Here is a 24,479-nt window from a genome sequence, read left to right as displayed (position 1 = left end):
GGGAGCCGAAGGAAATTAATAGTGGAGGAACTAAATGGGGAACTGGATAAAGTAAACTCTTCCACAAAAAAGTACCCTCTTATTAGCATTCTGGTGGGGGACGTTAACGCTCACCTTTGTAAGCATAATGAGGTTAGGGTGTCTGGGCTCACAGACCAACAGGGCAACCCCCTTCGCCACTTCATACATGATTAATTTGGTGATACCCTTAATAATATCTTCTACATGAGAGACTTGGGAATATCGAATAATTACGAAACCAGAACCTTAGATAAAACATTCAGGAAGGTTAGCTAGGAGTCTACCATTGACTTCATTCTAGTTTCTTCGAAAATTAGGGGGAAACTTGCCCACATTCAGACTACCTTCCACTGTTACAGTGACCATACAATTTTATTCAGTCACCTAAACATCCCCCATAAGCAGCACAAACACCAACCGATAGTCGGAAACATCTCCCTAATAAGGAAAAATGGTTACCAACGTAAGTGGGTTCAAGTGGTTCAACAAAACCAGGTATAAGCCCTTTTAGCACAAGTATGGGACAATATTTTACTATGCTTATCGGCGGAGTCTGCCTTGGTTCTACTAGCATCGCAGTTTGAGGTCCTGTTAGGGAAATTAAAAGACTCACTCACCCGCCCCAAGCATTCAAAGAGTAAAGTGCCTAGAGGCTGGTTCAACACACCCTGCTCACAAACCAGTAGTGCACTCGTTAATGCGCTACAATCTCAGCGGAGAGACCCCACTGAGATAAGTAGGCTACGTAGAGAGTATAAGTTTGCAAGAAGTGAAACAGAGAAGGAAATCAGGGAAAAAGCCTGGGACGACCTTCAGCAAGCTGCACACAGTGACATCTGGAAAGTAATTAATGCCCCCTACTTCAAAGACCCTAAAGACCCGTCCCTGGATGCTCATATGAGTGAGGACAACTGGATAAGATATTTTGAAGATATATTTGGCCGTGAAACACCCTCTGCCTCCTACTACCACCCTCCACTAGCAAGATACCTTGATATTTACATTGGAGAAAGTTAGAAAAGGGTTAGATGCCTGCGTCCCAGGGAAAGCAGTTAGGCCGGACGGGGTGCCAGTTGACCTCTTTCAAGACAATTATGAGCTGTGGGCCCTGTACTAACTAATGTATTCAATAGCTTATTGAGTGTGGGACCCCTAACATCCTGGAAGCACAGCATATTCGTCCCGATCTATAAGAAAGGGGACAGAAGTAGCCCAAAGAACTCAGACCCATCTCCCTACTGGATACCACGGCTAAACTCATGGGGCGGATACTACTAGCTAGACTAGAGGACTGGGCCCAGGAACATAACATCTTGATGGATTGTGTATCCCATCAATGGCTATGGACCATGTTGAAAGAGATTAGGATTGATCCACCAATACTACTTTTCATTCGGCAGCTATACGCCAATGCCACTGCCTGCGTTAGATATGGCCCAAATGGTGAATGCACACGCCCTTTTAAGATCGAGAGAGGAGTCAGACAAGGCTGCATGCTTGCTCCTTTTCTTTTCTCCCTTTATACGAATGGGGTTGGAGCCGCCCTGACTGACTCCCCTCGGGTCTGCCAATTTTCGACAGCACACTCCTTCCAGTATTGGCATATTCCGATGTTGCTGTGTTAATTGCCAGGTCTATGGTAGCCCTGCAAGGCTTAATAACATCTTATGCCTCATTCATGGCCTCAATAAACTTGATGGTAAATGAGTCAAAATCGTTCATCATTATAGCGGGAGCGCCTGGAGGTTCTAAACCACCCAGTTTTCATCTGGGTCCAAAGAAAATCGAGGTATGGAATCCTTTCCATACCGGAGTGTACTATTTGATAAAAATCACTCCTGGGAAAACCTTGGTTCGAGGCATATGAGCTGCAGATTGTACATTTAGCAATAGATCGCCTCCTGGTGTTGGGCTCGTATGATTGCAGGTTGTTGTTGTCTTCTTGGAAGAAGTCTTTGTAGTCACGAGATAGGTGATTCCTCCCTTGGACAATACTGCGCATTGTCATCGACTCCATCCTCAGATTGTTTTTTTCCGCCACTGGGTTTGGATGAAAGTTTTCCGCTCCGGCTAGAAAAGACTCTTTTCGGCATTTTCGAAGCGTGAAACTTTAGACAAACAACTTTCGACATCGAAGACACTTTTCGACATCACCAGCTACATCCCGGTGCGTCGACGCGGGCCGTTGGGCCTATCGGCGCCGTACGGCCTACGCCTCATGGACAGAACTCCATTCAAGAGATGCCCGATATGTCGAGCAAAATTCCCTCATAGCGACCATCACAAGGTTTGCAACCTCTGTCTCCCGCCAGAACACGACGAGTCGACCTGCACAGCCTGTGCCTCCTTCCGATCGAAAAAGACCATTCGGGATCGGAGGGCCCGTCGACACGAGATGAGGAGATCAGCGCCAGCACCGGAGGCCATCTTTGAGGAGGAGATCGTCGAAGAAGACGTCTCCGAGGACGAGAACCCACTCGAAGATATCTCCGAGGACGAGGCTCCACTCGTCGCCGAGGAAGACTCACCTAATCTCCAGATCATATTGGGAGCAGAGGACTCGGACGATTCGATTCCATCTCAACAACCCGGGAGTACCTCTGCCCCTGCACAACAGACACTGCCCAAACCAAAGGCAGCGGTCAGCACTCCGCCCATGGGGCCCAGTCGAGACCGAAATTTACCCTCCAACGCCCCGCCTTCCGGCTCGGCTCCGAGGAAAAAGACTACGCCTTCCGGTGCCTCGGCACCGAAAAAACCACATGTGCCAATTCCACCTCCTCCATTGGCACCGAAACATCCTTCGACACCGAAGGAATCTTCGGCACCGAAGCTAACACACCCTTCGGCGCCCAAAGACTCTTTGGCACCCAAACCTAAACAGGCATCGGTGCCGAAACCAAAAACAGTAACGGACCGAAAGCTTCGACTCCGAAACCATCCGGCTCCAAAAACAAAGACGGGAAGATAGACTCCGGCGCAACAGGCCCAACAAAACCTGTCTCCACACCGAAATCTTCGATAACGGTACCAAAGACCACAAGGCCTGATACACACAAGCCTAAACCACCTTTGGCACCGAAGAAATTGCCACAGGACTCTCCTCCTAAGGCAAAAAACACTAAAGAACCACTATCGGCACCGAAAAAAATCGGCGCCGAAGACGATTATACAAGAGGAAGAACTATTTAGACCAGATCCAAAGCAGAAAAAGGTCTTTATCAATCCAAAAACTGGACATGTGGAAGCAATTCCACACAAAAAGAGACCAGCAGACACACCACTTCCAACTGTGGTTCCTGCCAAAAAGGATTGTGCAACATCTCCAATGCACCCTTCCTCTCCTTCACCTTCTTCCTCTCCTATCACTTCATATAATGAGCCTATAACTTCTCCTGCTCAATCTCCTGCATCATCACACCACACTGACGAAGAGTATGACTTAGGGGGGGGGGGGGGGGGGGGGGGGTGATGTACCAGAGACACATACATACCCTTTAGATGAGGATGAGGATGTCAACCCAGAATATACCAAAGAAGATGATGCATATAATTTCCAACCAAATAATGCACCAGACATCCCTGATCCTCAGTACTACCCAACAACACCTTCCCCTCCAGAGGATAGTATTGGGTTCAATCATCTACTAAACAGAGCTGCACTTTACCACGGAGTTCCAATGCACTCTGATGCCATTGAGGAGGATTTCTTATTAGACACTTTTGAGCAGTCACAAAGATCTACTCAAATACTACCTATGATCAAAGGGGTCATTAAACATGCTCCAGAGATTTTTAAAGATCCAGTAAGGTGTAGGGTACTAAATCCAAGAATAGAGAAAAAGTATAGACCAGCACCAGCAGATTCTATCTACATTAAGGGACATCTACCATTGGACTCTTTAGTAGTGTCAAATGCACGTAAAATAGACTTCTGGTGACACACCCCCGCCTGACAAAGAATCAAAAATCATTGATGCGTCGGGGAACGGATTGCTGCACAAGCAACAAACATATGGCGCATAGCAAACACACAAGCCTTACTCTCACGCTACAATAGGGCTCACTACGACCAACTAGAAAAGTTAATGGAACATCTACCAGATCAATACAAAGATCAGGCAGCAGAGCTCCTACAAGAAGGCAAATTAATATCTAATGCCTCAATTAAATGCGCATTAGATGTAGCTGACACAGCATCCAGGGCAGTTAACACCAGTGTTATCCTCAGACGTCATGCATGGTTATGCATTTCCGGTTTCAAATCAGAGGTACAAACTACCATCCTCAACCAGCCCTTCAATCAGAACCAGTTGTTTGGGCCAGAGGTAGATAATACACTATAAAAAATGAAAAAGGACACACACTGCTAAGTCTATGGGTGAATTACAATCTACCCAGACTAGAAGTTCTTTTCGTCTCTCCTCTTATAGAGTAGGCTCCAAGCAGACAGGCGCAGATAACACGTCATCTTTTAAAACACATACACAAACCCCCTCTAATAAGGGTTACTTTAGAGGAGGGTACAGAGGCAACAACAATAAAGGAAGAGGTAGAGGTAACAGCAACAACCGCTCCTCTTCCACTCCCAAACACTGACTTCCCTCTGCCTCCCCTACAGCATTCCACCCCTGTAGGGGGCAGATTATCACAGTTCCTACCTGTCTGGAATTCCATCACAACAGACAGGTGGGTAAGACAAATTATCCAACATGGCTACTGCCTAGAACTCACAGCAACGCCCCCAAACATACCACCTAGGCAGCGTCCAATGTCCACAGAACACATAACACTGCTTCAACAGGAAGTTCTAGCACTTCTACAAAAAGATGCTATTCAAGAGGTCCCCTTACAGGAACATGGAACAGGAGTCTACTCCCTGTATTTCCTAATACCCAAAAAGGACGGGACATTAAGACCGATCCTCGACCTCAGGCCCCTAAACCACTACATTCAATCAGATCATTTTCACATGATCACTTTACAACAAGTACTCCCATTACTACAACAGGGAGACTTTCTGACAACACTAGACCTAAAGGACGCCTATTTTCATATTCCTATACATCCTGTGCACAGGAAATATCTAAGATTTGTCATACAAGGACAACACTATCAGTTCATAGTCCTTCCATTCGGAGTCACAACAGCACCACGAGTGTTTACAAAGTGCTTAGCAGTAGTAGCAGCACATCTCAGAAGACAACAGATACATGTCTTCCCTTACCTCGACCACTGGCTCATAAAAGCAAGATCGTTCAACCAGTGTGTACAACACACAAAACAAACGATTCAAACATTACACGACTTAGGGTTTACAATAAACTACACCAAGTCACACCTAGAGCCTTCGCACGTTCACCAATATCTAGGAGCTACCATAGACACATCGGCAGCTCTAGCCTATCCCAGTCAAGCCAGGATTCAAAGCATTCAGAGCTTAGTCTCCCTTTTTCAATGCCAACACTCTCTTCAAGCCAGAGTGTTTATGAAACTAATAGGCATCATGGCGTCTTGTATCTTCATAGTTCCTCACACAAGACTGCAAATGCGCCCACTACAAGAATGTCTAGCACAACAGTGGAATCAGGTTCAAGGTCAGCTCACAGACCTGGTGTTGGTAGACAGCCGTACATATCGCTCTCTGCAATGGTGGAACACCAAAAACTTGACAAAGGGACGGCCGTTCCTAGACCCTGTTCCACAAATAGTGCTCACGACAGATGCATCCCTCACAGGATGGGGAGCCCATCTCCTGCACTATACCACTCAAGGCCAATGGAACAGCCAACAAAAACTGTTCCACATCAATCATTTAGAGCTGCTAGCGATTTACCTAGCACTCAAGACTTTTCAAGTACAAGTACGAAACAAAGCTGTTCTAATCCGGACGGACAATATGACAGCTATGTATTACATACAAAAACAGGGGGGGGCACACTCTCTGCAACTGTCCCAGCTTGCACAGAACATTTGGAGATGGGCCATCCCTCAAAACATACACCTGACTGTAGAACACCTTCCAGGAATTCACAATCAGATAGCAGATCTGTTGAGTCGTCAATCACAACAGATTCACGAATGGGAGTTGCACCCACAGGTTCTACAACCATTCTTCCAAATGTGGGGGCACCCACAGATAGATCTGTTTGCCACCCACGAAAACGCAAAATGCCCAACCTTCGTCGCCAGGTTTCCACACCCGCGGTCGGAGGGGAATGCAATATGGATGAATTGGTCAGGCAGATTTGCGTACGCTTTTCCGCCTCTCCCACTCATTCCTCTAGTAGTACGCAAGCTCAGACAACAGTCTCTCAAACTAATACTAGTGGCCCCCACATGGGCACGCCAGCCGTGGTTCACCACACTACTAGATCTCTCACTGGTTCCACATCAGAAATTACGGCTCACGCCATCCCTGTTAACACAGAACCATGGAGAAATAAGGCACCCAGAACCAAGCCAACTGAATTTGGCAATCTGGCTCCTGAGGTCTTAGAGTTTGGCTACTTAAACTTACCACCAGAATGTATGAATATAATTAAAGAAGCTAGAAGACCCACCACTAGAGCATGTTATGCTGCTAAGTGGAAAAGATTTGCAATATACTGTAGCAACAATCACATTGATCCACTGGATGTTTCCATCCAAAATATTATTTGTTACCTTCTACACCTACAAAGGTCCAACTTGGCTTATTCTTCCATACGACTGCACCTAGCAGCAATTGCAGCCTATTTACAAAATAGACAGCACCTATCTCTCTTTAGAGTACCTGCGATAAAAGCATTTATGGAAGGATTAAAACGAATAATCCCACCTAGGTTACCACCTGCACCAGTATGGAACCTGAACATTGTCCTTACAAGACTCATGGAACCCCCTTTTGAGCCTTTACACAAGTGTGAATTGTAATTCCTAACATGGAAGACTGCCTGCCTTGTTGCCATCACCTCTCTCAGAAGAGTTAGTGAAATACAAGCATTCACAATAGAAGAACCATTTTTTCAGATACACCCTAACAAAGTGGTTCTTAGACCTAATCCAAAATTCCTGCCAAAAGTGATTACTCCTTTTCACCTTAACCAATCAGTAGAGTTACCAGTGTTTTTCCAAAAACCAGACTCTGTTGCGGAAAGGGCTTTACACACCCTAGATGTTGGAAGAGCTCTTTTATACTACACAGACAGGACTAAATCCTTCAGAAAGACAAAACAACTATTTGTATCTTTCTCTCCCCCACACAAAGGCAATCCCATATCTAAAGGAGGAATTGCCAGATGGATTGTAAAGTGTACTCAAATATGCTATCAAAAAGCTAAACGTACACTAACAGTTCCTCCTAGAGCGCACTCCACTCGCAAACTAGGAGCCTCTATGGCTTTCTTAGGAAACATACCACTAGAGGACATATGTAAGGCAGCAACATGGTCTACCATACACACCTTCACTAAACACTATTGTGTTGACGTTCAAGCCAAGCAGCAAGCTGCAGTAGGCCAAGCTGTCCTTAAAACACTATTTCACTATGCTGCAACGGATACAAGTGACCACCGCTAGGGGAGACACTGCTGCACAATCGTTGCTAAATGTACAATCTGCAGCTCATATGCCTCGAACGGAATATGCTACTTACCAGTATGCATCTGTTCTTGGCATGTAGAGCTGCAGAGTTGTACACGCCCTCCCGCCTCCCCGGGACTTGTATCCGTTCCAGTACTCATCTTACTTAGATGCACACGCATGGACATCCTTTCTCTTTACTTCTACTAACTCCATCATTTCCCATCATGGCGAAAAACAATCTGAGGATGGAGTCAATGACCATGCGCAGTATTGTCCAAGGGAGGAGTCGCCTATCTCGTGGCTACAAAGACTTCTTCCAAGAAGACAACAACAACCTGCAATCATCCGAGCCCAACACCAGGTGGCGATCTATTGCTAAATGTACAACTCTGCAGCTCTACATGCCAAGAACAGATGCATACTGGTAAGTAGCATATTCCTTACTACCAGAGCCCTAGGTATGGAAAGAAGTCTGCAAGCTATTATAGGCTTTGCTAAAAAGCTGGGCGCAAGCCCCCTGGAACCTATTAAAAAGATATATGCCGCAAAAACAAAGTCAGCAGCAACTTATGGGGCGGGAGTCTGGGGGATGGCCAAGGTTAAGAAATTACAGATGTTAGCAGATAGCTTCTTTAGAAACAGGGTGTCCCTACTGCAGTCTTTCTCCAATTTCCTCCTACATAGCGAAATTGGGTTGCCGTATATGACAGACTCAATTAGATTGGCCCCAATTCTGCTGTGGGTATCAATTTGGCGTAGAACTACTGTCAATCTAACGCAGCGCATAATTGAGGACTGTCTGAAACTGGAGCACCCCAATAAGATCGATTTGCTCAGTTATGTAGAGATACAGCTCAGTGAAATTGGAATGGGCCAATTATTCTGGAATCCTGTATCTTGCAAATTGGTGTCTAAACAGAAATCTTTCGAGGCTTTTACTCAGAGGGCGAATTTTACCCGTAGAAATAAGAATCGCCACCAAAAAGGCTTAACTGTATATGATCTCATTTCGAAAAGAAAGATGTTTCTTCTGTTTATCTAGTATTGTGCCTAATCAACACAGATTCATCCTCCTTCGCTTTCGTTTGAACCTCTTTCCCTTATTGATAGGGTTCCCGGCAACGCAATTTAAACACATGGATCTGATACCCTCTCCATGCGACTACCACTCGCCCCAATCAGATCTTCAACTCGTACTGTACTATACATTTTATCAGACAGAAAGAGAAGTTTTTATTCTTCCAATTTTAAGACGTAACAATGTTAGACAATGCATGGTGGCACTGTATTTTTTAAAATCACTCCCAGATCTATTTGTCTGTTTCTCTGTAGCCATCTTTTTATGGGCATGCTTGAGACCGAGAAAGTCACAGGGGAGCCTGTGGGTATAATGAGCTAATTACTGTAATTGTGTAATTTTGTAACAACGAGGCTCTGGGCACCATAATAATTATAGACTTTTTATGATCTGGAAGTTTTATTTGATGCATACTATTTTAATGTAACGTCTATGAATTGTGTTTGTAATGATTCTCTGCTTTTATGATCACTACCAAGTGTTCGAATGGAGATTTAAAAGTAAAGAGTTGCCATAGTCCAAACCTAGACAGAAACAGCATATTCACTACTAGGACATGATCTGGGCGATGGATAAAAGGCAAAATTGTTCTGGGTGATTTATTTGCAAAAAGCAACGCTGGGAACCTTTGTAACCTGGGTTTCAAGAGAGGGTTGCTTAGTGGTGGATCCCCAAACGATGCACACTTCCAGAAATCAGCGGTGAAGGGTCCATGACAGCTGGTCAGGTGGACGGGTTTCCGGTGTTGAAGTCCCAATTGGTGATGAGGAGGTTAGTCTTTAATGGATTTGACTTCAAGTAGCTGACTACCATCCACTGATGTATGAGGGTCCATGTTCGCTGATCCAGTAATCCCAGTGCTGGCTCTTAAAACTGTTGACAAACCAGAGATCAGTTCAGTTTCATCAGCGTGCATATGAATGCGAGCCTGTCCTAGAGGGTGCAGTTTGGCTAAGTTGCACATCATTTTTAACTAAGAGTATAACTAGAGTTTAACTAATAGTATGGACTCTTGGGGTATGCCTCAGCTAGGCAGTGTTGGCTGAGAGCTGAAAGGGGGAAGCATAAATCACTGACATCTTTCAGTCTGATATACTTTCAGTCATTCCTGCATTGAGCCAAGCATGAGATACCAACTTATGAGCATCTGGATATGGGAAGGATGGTGATCAGTGGCTTCGAAGGGGGCTGAGAGTTCTAGCAAGACCAGTGCTTGAACTACACCTTTGTTTGTTAGCCTCCTTAGATCCTCAAGCTTGGCTAGAACAACGAATTAAGTGCTACCGCCTTTGCGAACCTGCCTGACATGAATCCAGTAAGCTCCCTCCCACAGCAAATTGTTGGAATAGGGCAAATGGCAAATTTGCAAGCACTGTGAGTCGTTTGCATTAAGAAAGGTTTCTTCAGAAGTGGTTGAACCATGTCCACCTTACATTGCTTTGAAACAAAGCCCCGCTTCAAAAGAAATTGAACAGTGTAAATATTTCATGTACCCGACAAATCCGAAGGATTTCATGAATCATGCCCGACAGTTGTCTGCTTTAGAGCCGAAGGGTGAATGTTGACTATCACAGTCAGGAACTCGGTTTCAGTGATGATGTTAGATTGCTCCATGCGCCGTGAACTAGGATCTGTATGGGTCACTATATTCTCAGATAGCACAAAAGCTTTCTGTACCATATGTATGCAGATTGAACAAATCTTTTCATCCAAGAAGGTGGCCAAAACCTCGCATAGGCTGGCCAAGTGAGAAAGTCATGATGAGGTCTTCGCTGGACTTTGTAATGCCAGAATGATTCCGTACATGTCTTTTAATAGGATATGACTGATTTGGTGTGAAATATTGGATACATTTTTCTTGAACCTACAATCTGCTGCTAGTGCCAATAAATGGAGTAACAGTATCACTAGCTCATGATACATGGCTTTACACATTGTTTAACAAGAAATATTAAAATTAATATGGAATTGGAGAATGTGGCGCTCTGTTCGAGTTTCCCTAGTTAGCTCTCATGAGCCCTACACAACACTCTTTGCACTGCTGCACAATAGATTTGGTATTCCTTATGGTAATTTTATACCTCCATAAATTCAGTATTCTAATGTGCATTTACCACTTAAACCTAACCTAGGATTTACGTAGCTTGAAAGATGTTCACTTTTATTAACTATAAACCATGTCAGCTTAGAGAAGAAGTTTATCATTAGATGGTCTTTGTACTATCCCGGAAGACCAGTTGAGGCACATTTGGCACTAACTCCTCTAAGTGAATAATTTCACTAGCTATGTAATGCCTAAGATTTCACATACAACTGTGATCGCACACAGGATACACAAATCAGGACTGGTACCTCCAGGAACATTTTGCCACTGCCAATCGGAGACGGGTGATTTCATGCGTTGTATATAATTTGGAACATCCTCTGTCATGTAAAGGTGTTTACAGATATATTTGAAGTCTTCTTATTAGATCCGCTAACTAATGCTGCAGTTACCTATCTGGGAGCGATTGTTACTCTTAATGGATGCCTGGTTATAGGTGGCTTGTGTATTAGATTTAATGCTCGTCCACAGATCAGAACAGTGACGAGAAACTGGAGATGGGGATGCACTAGGGATTCTTGAGTGGCCTTTGTGCCACCAAAGCAGCATAAACATTCACTATGTATTTCTCTGTATGTCAACTCTTTCCTTGAATCCCAGTATCCCAGTGAAGTCCATTTGATGTGCAAGAGTCCCACTCCCTTAACACTTCCTGTGATACCACTACTCTGATGACTTCATCCTGGGCTTCCAATCTCCCACCTCTACCCAAATGTGAAAGTAAAAACTGTTTGATGGTATAAGCAGTTTGACTGACATCTTAATAGCCAAACCCCTTTACTTCCACATCCCATGGCCCTACATTCTTTTCACCTTTTTCACCACTTCAATAGTTTTTAAGTTCAATGAATAACTATTTGAGGACTACTTTTGAGGAGCAGCGTCCGACGTTTTATCAATTAATTGTTCAGTAAGCGTGCCATGTTTTCCCTTCAAAAGAAAAGGTTTTAAGATGAAGAATTAAATGGGTTTAGCAGGCAAATATGAGGCACATAGACAGTTGTTTTCATATTATGTTTCAAATAACTTGGATATAAAGCACTGGTTCTTGAGATGGTGTCTGAGGTGTTTGTCTTTTTAACAGTCTAAAGAAAAGGATTCACCATCATTTCCTCCATGATACAGTCTTTTATATTGTGCAGTCCCTTCAATGGCTGTAAATTCACTATCACACAAACTGGAAATATAATTGTACCAGGGAGCGTAAGCACAACACAGAAAAGGATTCTGCAGTTGTGTTGCAGTTCTGGAAAGTTAACTTGGTAGCAGGCCTTTGGGTCACAGTTTGGGGAGGGGGTTGATTAGATATGCTACAGGAGCATGTCTGAACCAGTGCCAAGAAGAAAATCCACTATGATGTCTTCCCCTAAAGAAGGTGTCTACATAGAGCTTTCATGTAGTCGCTTCACTCCGGTGTTCGCAGCAGTAAAGTAGATGCTTTATTTGTGTAGTTAGTTATTTAATGGGTATTTCAATCAGATATTTGTACGGTTGTGTTGAACTGTTCACTATGTTTTAAAAACATTTATGTCACAGTATTAAAACAGCATCTTGACTGTAGGATGCAAGACCTACTTTTAAATTATCAATCACTGAAATATCCCAGAAAAAGTTAACATTTCAATATTTTGAGTTAGATATGAACTATAAACATTTGCTGTACTGTACATTCTTTCTTTCAAATGTAGGAAAGTGCAGGTGCAAAATTCGTCTTGTGACATTGATCCAACATACACCACTTAATGTATTGTTAGGTGTAGTACCTAATTAGATCACTACTTTCAGCTGCAGCGGTACATGAGGCCGCTAAATATAGTCCTGGAGCACCCTCCCCTTGGAGAAAAGGTCATGGAGCTAAATATATTCCACAAAGAGAAGCTCAACTGTTCTACTGGAGAACAAACAAAAGAATTGCAACTCTTATGAAAGTGTCCTAATATGAGCATCAATTCCTATATACATCTTAAAGATGAAAGAGAGTTAACCTAATCCAACCACGGTAGAATACAGAAACACAGGCCGTGCCATTGTTGGTTCCAAGGCCTTGAAGCCAGGGGAGAAAAGCCGACTTTGATGTTGAACATCAATCGCTTCTGTTTGTGTTCATGGATAGCTAGAACGGGTTATTATTTTCAAGATGGAGTTTCCGGTTTGCAAAGATTTCAAAGAAAGGGTTGTCAAAAGCAAAAACAATAAATTGACATTTAACTTTAAAATGGTTATTAAAGATACATAACTAGCCTTTTTTCCCTGAAAAGTTTCCTCCATAACTCTGTTATTAAAGATGCAAACTAGCCTTTTTCCTGAAACGTTTCTTCCATTCCAATACATGTCATGGTTTTTCAAACGCCTTTATGTAAAAAAAAAGAATATAAATATTTATATTTTGTTTACTTCTTCCCCTGCAGATTGACTATGAGAGCGAAGAAGAATGTGATGGCAGTGAGGAGAATGCAGAAGAACCGAATGAGGACGACCCACCATCCCATACTAAGCGGGGCCGCTCCGATGCTGAGAATGGAGATGAGGACAATGGTGAAGCCGTCAATGAAGAACATCTTGAAAGTGCTTCTTTGCTCTCCAGTCAGGCAACAAAGAAGGGGCGCACCAGGCCTGCTCAGACTGAGGAGGCAAAGGAACTCAGAATAAACGCTGTCCTGAGCAGTCTGCAGGCTGTGGAGAGTTATACATATGACACAGAAAACGGATTGTGGTGCGAGGTGAGTGGACAGCGTTATGTTTTTCCGCATCTTGGTTTTCAAAAGTCTACACTTTCAATAGTACCGGTGGCCGAAGACCGGGATGAGGACCCAAAAATAGTTAATGCTTTGTAGTGGTGCATGCATGTGCCCCCCAACATAGCATGTGAATGTGCCTCCTTTAGTTGTTTTGACTAGAGTTGAGTCATAGCCTCATGCTTTCTTATCCTATTGTTTCATGCAATAATATTTTTCTTAACAGGCAAATGGGTGTTCTGTAACCTTGGTGCACCTCTTAATCTGTAAGCTTTGGCCAAATCACCCTGAAGTGTATCATGACAGTTCAGATATTTGGGGTGAGTTCACAGGATTCTTTGTTAATACACGTAGATAGCGGTGGGATAGCGAAGTTGTTGATGGTACTTTTCACGCTCCACTAGCAGCCACACCGTTGGGTAGTTGTAATCACAATTGACCGTGAGCCTTCCCTCGGACACTCTAAACCTGGCTAACTCCCCCTTAACAGACCCAATAAATCCTTTCAGACCTAATGACTGTAATAATCCATTATCAGTTTTTCGACCATCCTGGGAACGTTTGCCTTGGTCGCTTGTAGGCGCAACATGGCTCTGAGTTCATCGACAAACTTTCCACATCTAACTACAACACATAGACTGGCTTGAGAAAAGAAGAGCGTTGATGCTTCTTGGTAGGTGTGAATGCCCCGTGCCAAAAAGATTGGCTTTAGAAGTCTCCTCCTATGTCAATCTAAATTGGGGCAGCAGCACAGGAGGTGCAACCATGATTCATGTTTGTAATTGCAGAGTCTGTAGGCTCTGCCCCCACCCTGGCGAGCCCTTGCTGGATTAAATTCTGCAACTGGTAAACTAATAGCTTCATATACAGAATCGCTATGCTGGCCCTTCTGTTCATTGTTTCTAGAGAGAAGTTGTTCAAGTGGGAGTATGATAACCAAGTTCCTTAATAAGGTTTAATCCTGGACTCTCAAAGGTATTTACACTTGCCTGTTCATAACCTTTTTCTGGGCTGTGTAGAGCAGCTCCCCGTTCTTTAGCGCCAGTTGTTCAATTTGGAGGGACATAATGGCATTGTGCAGATACTGGTATTTTAGAGGTTGCCGTGGATCTCAAAGATGACTTTCAGTTGAACTTTTAGTGAGTTGGCGGGTGCCTTCACGATCCTTATATAGTATTTCAGTGTTGCTGGTTTGCTTGCTAATACTTGTCTTGCAACACCATATTCCATCCAGTTTGAGCCGTAACCCTACGCGTGTAGCTTGATTGCTGGAATATTTTCCCGAGCCCTGTGCAATGAATAAAATCCAAGACTGGTGAAAAGAGGCTGGAAAAGGATGTCACTCTCAATCCAGGACATTGGAAATGCTAAACAGAAATTGGTGAGGGAGGTGAAGAAAGGCCCTAACCTCCTGGTAGCATCAGTAAGCCCAACGTCGGAAGTAGTAGGTGTGACAGGCCTACCTGGTGGCTACTTGGCAGACATAGCAAAAGAGGACAGTAGGGAGATTTGCAGAATAGATCCCTGATTGAAAATGACTGATGCTTTTAGGTTTGGAGGTGTACCAGAAGCAGCTGTATTAAGATTGGGTCCAATTTAAAGCTACAGTCTTATCCGGTTTCAAGACGTGATCTTGGTATAAGCAGGAAACTCCATTGTCTCATTTGATTTTCAACAGGACATTGCTCAGGTGATGAGGTGGGTTCAAGTTTTGGTACGCTTATTGTTTACTACGAGGCATAGTAGCTCTTTAGATCATTGGGGAGGGAAGGTCGACGCACTCAGATAACTGCCTAGCAGTGAGAGAAGGTTTCACTTTCCTAAACCAGTCCCAGAATGGGTTTTGCAGTATGTTGGTGAATGTTGAGTCACAGTTCATAGCACCCCTCAACAAAAACTCAGCTTAGAGCCTAAATGTCAAAATATAAAATAAACTGGCTAAAAGATTGGCAATCATAAAATATTTTGTTGTATACTTGTGTCTACTGCACTTTTGTTCAGCGACCACAAAGAGAGCGGGACTAGCCATATTTTGTGGTCTGTATTTACAGTGACCATGAAAGCAATTTTCCCAGATAGGTTTGCCAGGATGCTAAGCAACTGCAAAACCAAGAATGTAGTTTACGCTATCACTTGCAGTTGCGATAAACTGTACATTGGGAAAACGAATCAGCAAATCAATATTCGCATTACACAACATAGATCACGGATTAAAAATAAAGTTGTGTCTGCACTCATGGTTCAACATTTTATGGAACAGGGTCACTCAGAAATGGATTTTAAATGGACAGTCCTATTTACAATAGGGCACACAAAAAGAATCCAAGATGTTGATGATGTCTTACTGAAAAAGGAAGCCTATCTGATACTGCGATTTAATAGCATACAGACTGGGTTAAACTCTATGTCAGAAATTTCCAGATTGTAAACGTCCAGAAAATGTACTATATATCGTATGGGCTGCATTCTTTATGTGGGATAAGCTGAATGGACTACATATCCCACAATTCCAAAAATCATGTGATGTATCTAAAAATTCACGCCCCCATCCAAGATGGTGCACTGATGGAAAGCCACGGACAGTGATGAGTGCAGTTCTGAATAGAAGAAACTGGGTAGGTAAATATACCGTTCAGACCGATCTGCTTAGATGCTATGAAGACGACAAGCGGTATCTAACTGAATGCCTGTCATCTCATTAGGAACGGACCGCTCTAATTAACATCAAGCAGTCCCCGCCAAAAGCAGCGAGAACAAACACAACGACTCGGGAAGTGCAGGTACATATTTTTGTAACAAAGGCTTGATGCCGTGCACGCGAACAGGGCACATAAACAGAACGAGTGAAAAATTATTATCTCCCTGTACAGGCACACGGGACCCACAGGGGCGCCTTGAACAAACGTGCAAATATCGGATGTTTACTGAACTTGAAGCAAATCAGAAATAGAAGTGACTACCCTAAAAAGGTAGGATTTATGAGTGTTTTTTGGTATCAGGCCAAGGGCTATTGATTGGAACGGAGAACTGATTCCATTCCATTGGTTTCCCCTTTCCTAGATACTACGGCAGGGACCTCCGTACAAAAAACGAACCCTATCAAACTGCGAAGACCCTTGTAAGGTATGCACCTTGCAGTCAATGTAGATAATACAGCGATAACATGAGGCTAGCTAGTCCAAAAGAGGAACTGATGTAATTTTTCCTTCTTTTTTATTCATTTTTTGCACAAACCCTGCAGGAAAAAGTTATAAAGCCCTGATGAGAACACGCAAATTAAAATAGCGAGTTCGAAACGCGTCGGCAAAATGGAGACAAGTATTTGATAACCGCTAGGAACAAATTGCACCTTGGATGACTGGAATATAGATTAAGTCTTTCAGTCGTATTTGTACTTTTCATTATATTGATTTTCTCTCCATCTGATTGTTACTTTATTTCTCAAGGAAAGATAGAGTAAATAATGAATATTTCTGTTGCTGCATAAATAATTGTGCAAATGTATATATGAAATGTTCTGATTAATGTTCTGTTGTTTATATACTATGTTGTCTGAATAAGTACATGTTGTTTGAATAAGTGTATGTCAAATCTATATGTAATGTCTTTTTCGTACAAATGAATTTCTAACTTTAAAAAATCAAAAAGTAAATGGGTATAAATAAATAATACCAGACAAATCTTGAAACAAGCTTGATTTGTTACTCCAATTAAGGAGCAGTTACAAGCACTTTGTATGGTCAGCACTTATTTTTCTAAAACATTATATATGGTCCAGCTGACCCTACGTCCCAGGACCTACCTCCCAGTTGTCACAAAGGATAATAATACAGCAGGGCTTGAAAGAGTATAATATATTTATATGCTTCTAAGGAACCATTACTAACCATTTCTACATCTATGGAGTACATTCAGAATGACCTAATTGTTGGCAGTGGCATGAACATTGTGATGGACCCTATAAAGCACAGATCACACCAACAATTTGATAGTGGTAGCTGGTTCTCCACTCACTTTCAAGAAGTGGATTTATGAAGAGAAAAAAATCCAAATAATATATATCTCATGTTTTACTCCACAGTCCATAAGTCATATGATCGCCTTGATCACTTTCTATTTAGCACTAGGATTTGACGTGAGATAAGAAGTAGCAAAATAGGTTGCAACATAAACTGTGCCATGATCAGTCTTGCAATTGAAACTACATTTTGGCTTCTAACTGATTATCCTCTTCACAACCAAATAATCAAATTTAAGATGAGGTAGGAAATATTGAGATATGGACTGAGAATGATTCAGAGGATGACTCTTCCTCCATTCTCTGAGATTTATGGAAAGCGACATTACCATTACATTAGAGGGATCTTCATTACGGGAGTAGCAATCCAAGATGATGTAGGCTGACGTCCTATACTCCCTTGAAACCTCCTTAGCAGATGTAGGGAGAGAACACAAAAAGACTACCTCCAGTAAGTGAAAGTGCAAAATTCTGGCACTCAAAGTTAGTCTTTTGGTCCTGGATAGGGAGAAGGCAGACTATGCCTTACTTAGAACCAAACAAAAATTCTGTAGCTTTGGCAATAATGCATGGAGACTATTGTTCACCCAGCTAAAAAATAATGCAGATTCCAAAAGATTATCACCATAAAGGAGATCCAGCTCTTAATGATGAGGCAATAGCGGTGGCCTTTCAGGCCTTTTAGCAAAAACTTAACTTTAGGGAAGAGGTTTTGATAACACATCTCAAAATACTTTCATAACAGTATAAATTACACACTACCTTTGAAAAGGGGACCCCTATATATCTCAAAGACTGGCTATACATAGGGAAAGAGGTACTACACGTAAAGGTCTATAGCTGAGTCAGTCAAACATTGACAAAAGCAGTTCTAGGTCTATCAATAATGTGTGCCACTCCACATAGTGTATGAAACCTATTTCTCGTAGATCATAATTGTCACACAAGATTATTCAGATATCATTTCATTTTATTTTAGTATCATCGTTTCAATGTCTCTTTATGTTTTATATCTATATTTCAAATTTTTGATATCAAAAAGTAACATTCATTTAAATAATTATATATACAAAAAGATGTTTTTCATAAAAAACAGCATAAGCATACAGACAAGGACTAGAGATGATGGAGGCAAAGCCGTAGATAAGACTAGGCGCGTTTCGGCGTTATGGCCTCCATCAGGTCACCGTCTTTTGCACTGGAGCTAAATGAGACATACAACATACCTGTTATTGTACAGATGTGGAGACACATAAAATTTACATTTCTAATGCAGTTATAATGCAATATTTCACATTTGTTCCATCATATGGTTTTCTAGATGAAACCGCTACAGTGGTTTCATACTACAAGCTAAATTGTGTTCTACTGGAGGTCACATTGTTTTTTTTTTTTTTTTAGAGTTTTATATAGCGCGAACTTGAACCGAACCGAATCAGTTATCAGAGCGCTTTACATAGCACCAGTTACGTTACATGAGGACACACTTTCATTTTTTAGGCATGGGGAGATTAAGTGATTTGCCCAGAATCACAGGGGGTTTTTGGCGTCGTTACCGAGACTCGAACCAAGTTCCCCAGGTCCGAGGTCGAGCGCCTTAGCCGTTAGGCCAACCCCTCTCCCCTATGTATTTGTCATAATTAAGATTATGTGGTCACAGCAATTGTTTATGATTTACTAATATAAAGTTGTTCTAGGATCTAAGAAATGTAAATTTTATGTGTCCCCACATCTGTACAATAACAGGTATGTTGTATGTCTCATTTAGCTCCAGTGCAAAAGACGGTGACCTGATGAAGGCCATAATGCCGAAACGCACGTAGTCTTATCTACCGCTTTGCCTCCATCATCTCTTGTCCTTGTCTGTACGCTTATGCTGTTTTTTATGAAAAACATCTTTTTGTATATATAATTATTTAAATGAATGTTACTTTTTGATATCAAAACAAATTTGAAATATAGATATAAAACATAAAAAGACATTGAAAGCATGATACTAAAATGAAATGCTATCTGAATAATCTTGTGTGACAATTATGATCTACGAGAAATAGGTTTCATACACTATGTGGAGTGGCACACATTATTGATAGACCTAGAACTGATTTTGTCAATGTTTGACTGACTCAGCTATAGACCTTTACTTACAGTAAATTACACACTACCACAGGACTGCAGGAAGGAAGGTCTTAGAGGCGTCCATTACAAAGTAGGTGGATAGCAACATTTAACCTTAAAAGTGGGAAATCTCCAGGCCCAGTCAATCGGTACTTGTAGAGCGCGACTTATCACCTGTTAGAGTATCAAGGTGCTGGGTGTAGTCGATGCGCCAGATCTTGAGTTTCTTCCTGAAGTTCGTCAGCGAGGGTGATGTTCGAAGGTGGAGGGAAGGGTGTTCCAGGACTTGGTGGCGCAGTGGAAGAAGGAGCGTCCTCCGTGTGGTTTCAGCAGATGCACGATGTTTGTGCCAGAGCGAGGGAGGCAAAGCAGAGGTTTCTGGATGGTTGGTGGAAGTTCAGGCATTTGTTCAAGTATGCTGATCTTTGGTTGTGGAGGGCTTTGTAGGTGTGTGTCAGTAGATTGAATAGGCATCTTTTCTGGATGGGGAGACAGTGGAGGTTTCTCAGGTGCTGGGTGGTGTGGTTCTGTTTGGGCAGGCTGAGGATCAGTTTGGCTGCTGGGTTCTGTATCGTCTGGAGCCTTCTCTTGAGTTCGATGGTGATATAGGCCCACAGTGCATTGCCATAGTCCAGACAGCTAGTGATTATGGCTTGCCTGACTGTTATTCTGGTGCTTGTGGGGAGCCATTTGAAGATTCTTCTGAGCATGCGGAGAGTGTGGAAACAGGCTGAGGAGACTGTGTTGATCTTTTGTTTTATGGTGAGTTTGCTGTCCAGGAGGACCAAATGGTTTTGGAAGTGGCCACCTACTACAAACTATTCTGTAGCACAATGGCGCAGACTCTTACCTGAGTAAGCTTACCTTTAAGGTACAAGTGTTGATGAGACCGATGTGATCCATTTGGGTTCAGAAGAAGAGGGACGGTGCACCAGGATGAAGTCAAAATAAACTGTGTGTATTCCAAAAATATGTTCTTTATTAGATTTTCAATTAAAAGTATGGACATCAGCCAACGCGTTTCGTTCCAGGTGGAACTTTGTCAGGGCAAGAATATATTGTGTGCACGTTCCGCATTCCACAGCTATCCAAGTTAGTCAATTTTTTTTGACACAATCACAGTACTCCTTGCGTAATGTGATATGAGTCTATACTTCAGGATATGAAAAGAAGAATCCTAGGGCCAAATAGTAGCCAGTGTTCCTTATGTAATGACAATTAAGTCTATACTTCAGGGTATTGGAGGAATAATCCAAGGGCCAAAATAACAGCCAATGTTCCTATTCCGTATCATCCGTCGCGATCTCAATGCTAGTCCCTCATCCGGACTCGCAAGAAACTTGTGCCTTTTTTCTGTAACATAGTCAATGCATCATCTAGTCATGGTTTGCTTTACCCTATTGGATCAGTAATAATTAGGAAAACTCCATTTCTTTTCTTTTCTTTTCCAGATCACACTGAAGCTGCCCTTGATAAAGGTTCACTTTGACATTTCCTCTGTTGTGTTCACTCTGGCTCAAACAGCTGTTGTCTATGAGACCAAAGGAATCACCAGGTGTCTTTTAAATGAATCTACCAAACCAAATGGAGACCGGGAACTTATGTTAAACACAGAAGGAATCAACTTACCTGAACTCTTCAGATATGCTGACGTAAGTATTTGCAGATAGTTTGCAAGTTCCTCTACAACTGTATTACCACTTTTGAGTCTGACAGTGGACAGTTTTGTTTTGGTTATTGTAGAAACGTTTATACAGAATCCCCACCAAGAAACTGTTTGATGTGTGGGCTTTATAAAAGACATATAATGTAACATAACATTTAACAGTGTCCATTATATATTTTCATTTCTGACAGAGTCCTCGAACCACAGATTCCTCATCTTTGGAATTTTCCCAGGCACCAGAATAGATCTGAAAACTTTTGCTAGCAATTCCCCCACACATCGGCAGCTGGCAATGTGTGGCTCAGCATCGGATCCGTCCTGCCCTGGATTTGACGCTGGGTCCCCCTTATATGCGCCACCTCTGTGCACTGGTGTCAGTTCTTTTCTTTTTGTGCCTTCCAAATCGGATCATGCCCTTTTGAGTACTGTCAAACTTGTTTCCCTCTAAAAACATGTCCGTGTGCAGTATGTTTCCTTCTAAAACAAGAGGCTGTAAGACGTGTCATGACTGTCATCATCAAATGTCGGTGACTGACACCAACAACGTGTGTCTCTGGCGCTTCAGCTCCAAACACAACATGACCTCATGTGACTGCAGAACCAAAATCAACCATAAGGCCACCTGTAACTGCAGAGCGAAACTCGTTGTCTCTGAACTTCCCAAGTTGAAGAAATGATCCCAGTCAAAGTTGAGGGTGCGGACACGCTGCTGCTCCTGTTATCAACCTTCTTCGATGTCACGGAATCGGATAAGTCAAAAAAAGTTGTCAAAGCGTGGGTCTCCATCGTCCCGCCACTCACACCAATCAGATTTGTGTGATGCGCCAGACACCTTTAGGCCGCAGAGTCGGCCTCAACCTCAGAATCGATTCAGGTTCTGCTTCTGAGGTGCCCTGAATTCCATGGAACTTCAACGATGCTACAACCTTCACCTTCCACCCAGACCTCGGCAATATGCCTAATCAGAATCTGACTATCTGACTCATATGTTCCCCACAATGATGATTGAGAAAGTGATGATGACCAATATAACAAAGACAATGATGGCCTTTAGAATGCCAGTGATTTGGACACATCCCCGGATATTGGCCTCTCATCCCAACCCAGGATATGCCAACAGAGGAATCCACCTTCTTTGCCACTGTGACCACCTAGGTGAAAATCAACATACTTACCTAGGTCCTCAACTCTGCACAAATTAGCAAAAAATGTCTCTTACCATTTAAGGAGGCCCTGACAGATGCCTGGTGAGCACCTGGATGAAATCAGCATCTTGCCCAGGCCTACTCCTGGAGCCTAAACCATAATAAATTCCCCACTACTCCCCTTGACAGGGAATCTAAATATGTGGAAAGATTTGCCAAGCAGATGTTCTCCTCCGCTCTCAGTCCATAAATACCTTGTGCTTCCTAGGCATGTATTTGCACGTGAGACCAGTGGTGGAAGTGGACGGGATCGGGAGGGCACGGCCCCTACTTCTTGAATTTTATAGATTCCGTTCCCATACTTTCTACTTTTAAACATGCGTCCCGGATTGCAGAAATTCCAAGGCCGATAGTTAACGCTCGGCTTTTGGGGAAGGGCGGAAGAGGCAGAGAAGGAAATGCATCTGTCTTTTCCTCTGTGCCCGTAGAAGACCAGGACAGTGTCAAGTTCCCCTGCGGCTGGTAGTTGCCCCCACCCCCTCTCTTTGTTCCCCCACACAACAAAGCCACGTTAAAAAAGTGAATGAAAATACAACAAAAGCCTCATTTACAAGTACTCGGGGGGGGGGGCACGGGACAAATGTGCTTACTTTAACCAACTGCTCGGAGAAGCTGAGGTGGGGATTGTGTAAGGACACAACAGGGCCTGTATGCTGGCAGTGGTGAGCGTTCCTTGGTGCCCTGTGACATGAAAAGAGGGTGGGGTGGGGGGGGGGGGGGGGTCAGGCAGGCGGGGGCCAGGAGCCAAGGCCAGATTGTGCTTGCAGCCTAACCCTGGTGTGGTTTTACCGGCAAGTAAAATCAGTTCCGTTGTTCTCACATCTGGGAAACCTGGGTGAAGGTTATAATTGGCTGGAAGTTAACAATATCCCACCCAGGCATACTGCCCCTTCAAATTTATCATTTGGGCACAAGAGTGTGTTTCCTAACATTAGTCTTGATTTCAGTAGACACCCTGGGTGCTTGTCTTGCTTTTAGAAACGTTCGTGGTTTTATCCCATATGTCCTACATTCAGTTTGAATGTGGGGGGGGGCTTGAAATCTTACTGTAGCTATTGAGTGAAAATGACTCCTCAGTGTCAGTTATTACAATGATGCTGTCCGTGTGTATTTTCGCATATGGCCACTATGGCATCACCAACCTTTATGTCGATAGATGTCCTTGTATGTGAAGAGCATTGCACATCTGTGTATTGGGTGCTCATATCGACATTGGTGGCAACTGATGTGCATTGCTGTGTACAAGTTGGAGTGAAGGACTGCGAGGTCTCCTCGGCAACCATAGACTGTGACCCAAATCATTAGCGCGGTGAGGAACCATGCCACGCCCCCAAGACACCGTAACCTCTCCGGCTTCAACACTCTCCTCTCCATCTTTCAGGACGTTCCTGTACCCCAGCCGTCACTATCTGCTGAACTGTGAAGCCTACCCTCTCTGTCCCTATTTTAAACCATCTCAGTTATTTCGATGGATTATGCAACCCCCAACCCCATTCCTTCACCCACTCCACTACCCATGCATACCTATCCCTGCCCCTGTCTTCAAATCACTCTCTCCACTCCCTTTACCTTCCTCCTTTCTGCATCCCTCTGTCACCCGTCACTCTACCTCATTTCCTCACCATATTACCCTTTTCATTTCCACCCATCAACTCTTTCTTGCCTTTCATATCTTCCTCTAACCACTCCCTCTATTAGTGCAACAATCTCTCACTCTTTCCTCCATTGCTCCTTCCCCTAACCGTCTCATCTTTTTCTGTTCATCCCGTTCTGTTCTCTCTATCCCTCCTCCCAACCCACCCTTCATACTCTCGTCCATCCCTAGCCTGCTTATGCCTGCCTCCCTCACCCCTATCTCCCCTCACAATTTCACAGAGTACCCCCAAATGGAAGTCTGGACACGCTAGAAATAGGGCCAGTCACAGAGCCTAACTGGAACATAAGCAATTGGTGAGCCATTGAGGGAAC

At 43.2% G+C, this 24,479-nt stretch overlaps 1 protein-coding gene and 1 long non-coding RNA gene across 2 annotated transcripts in view; both read left to right on the top strand.

Moving 5' to 3' along the window:
• The window catches only part of POLR1A (RNA polymerase I subunit A), a 514,608-nt gene that overhangs the window by 453,026 nt on the left and 37,103 nt on the right, over positions 1-24,479 (top strand). Inside the window, exons 30-31 of the mRNA XM_078678659.1 lie at positions 13,178-13,489; positions 21,092-21,292. Coding sequence (XP_078534785.1) covers positions 13,178-13,489; positions 21,092-21,292 — 513 coding nt within the window. The remainder of the gene's footprint in view (positions 1-13,177; positions 13,490-21,091; positions 21,293-24,479) is intronic.
• LOC144821863 (uncharacterized) lies at positions 16,205-16,620 on the top strand. Its single transcript, XR_013608478.1, has 3 exons — positions 16,205-16,284; positions 16,375-16,473; positions 16,565-16,620. It is a non-coding gene; the product is annotated as an uncharacterized LOC144821863 (long non-coding RNA).

The sequence above is a fragment of the Lissotriton helveticus genome, chromosome 2_2 (assembly GCF_964261635.1).
Source record: "Lissotriton helveticus chromosome 2_2, aLisHel1.1, whole genome shotgun sequence".
Lineage (NCBI taxonomy): Eukaryota > Metazoa > Chordata > Amphibia > Caudata > Salamandridae > Lissotriton > Lissotriton helveticus.
The sequence above is the reverse complement of the archived record's forward strand: the minus strand, read 5'-3'. Positions and strand labels throughout refer to the sequence as shown.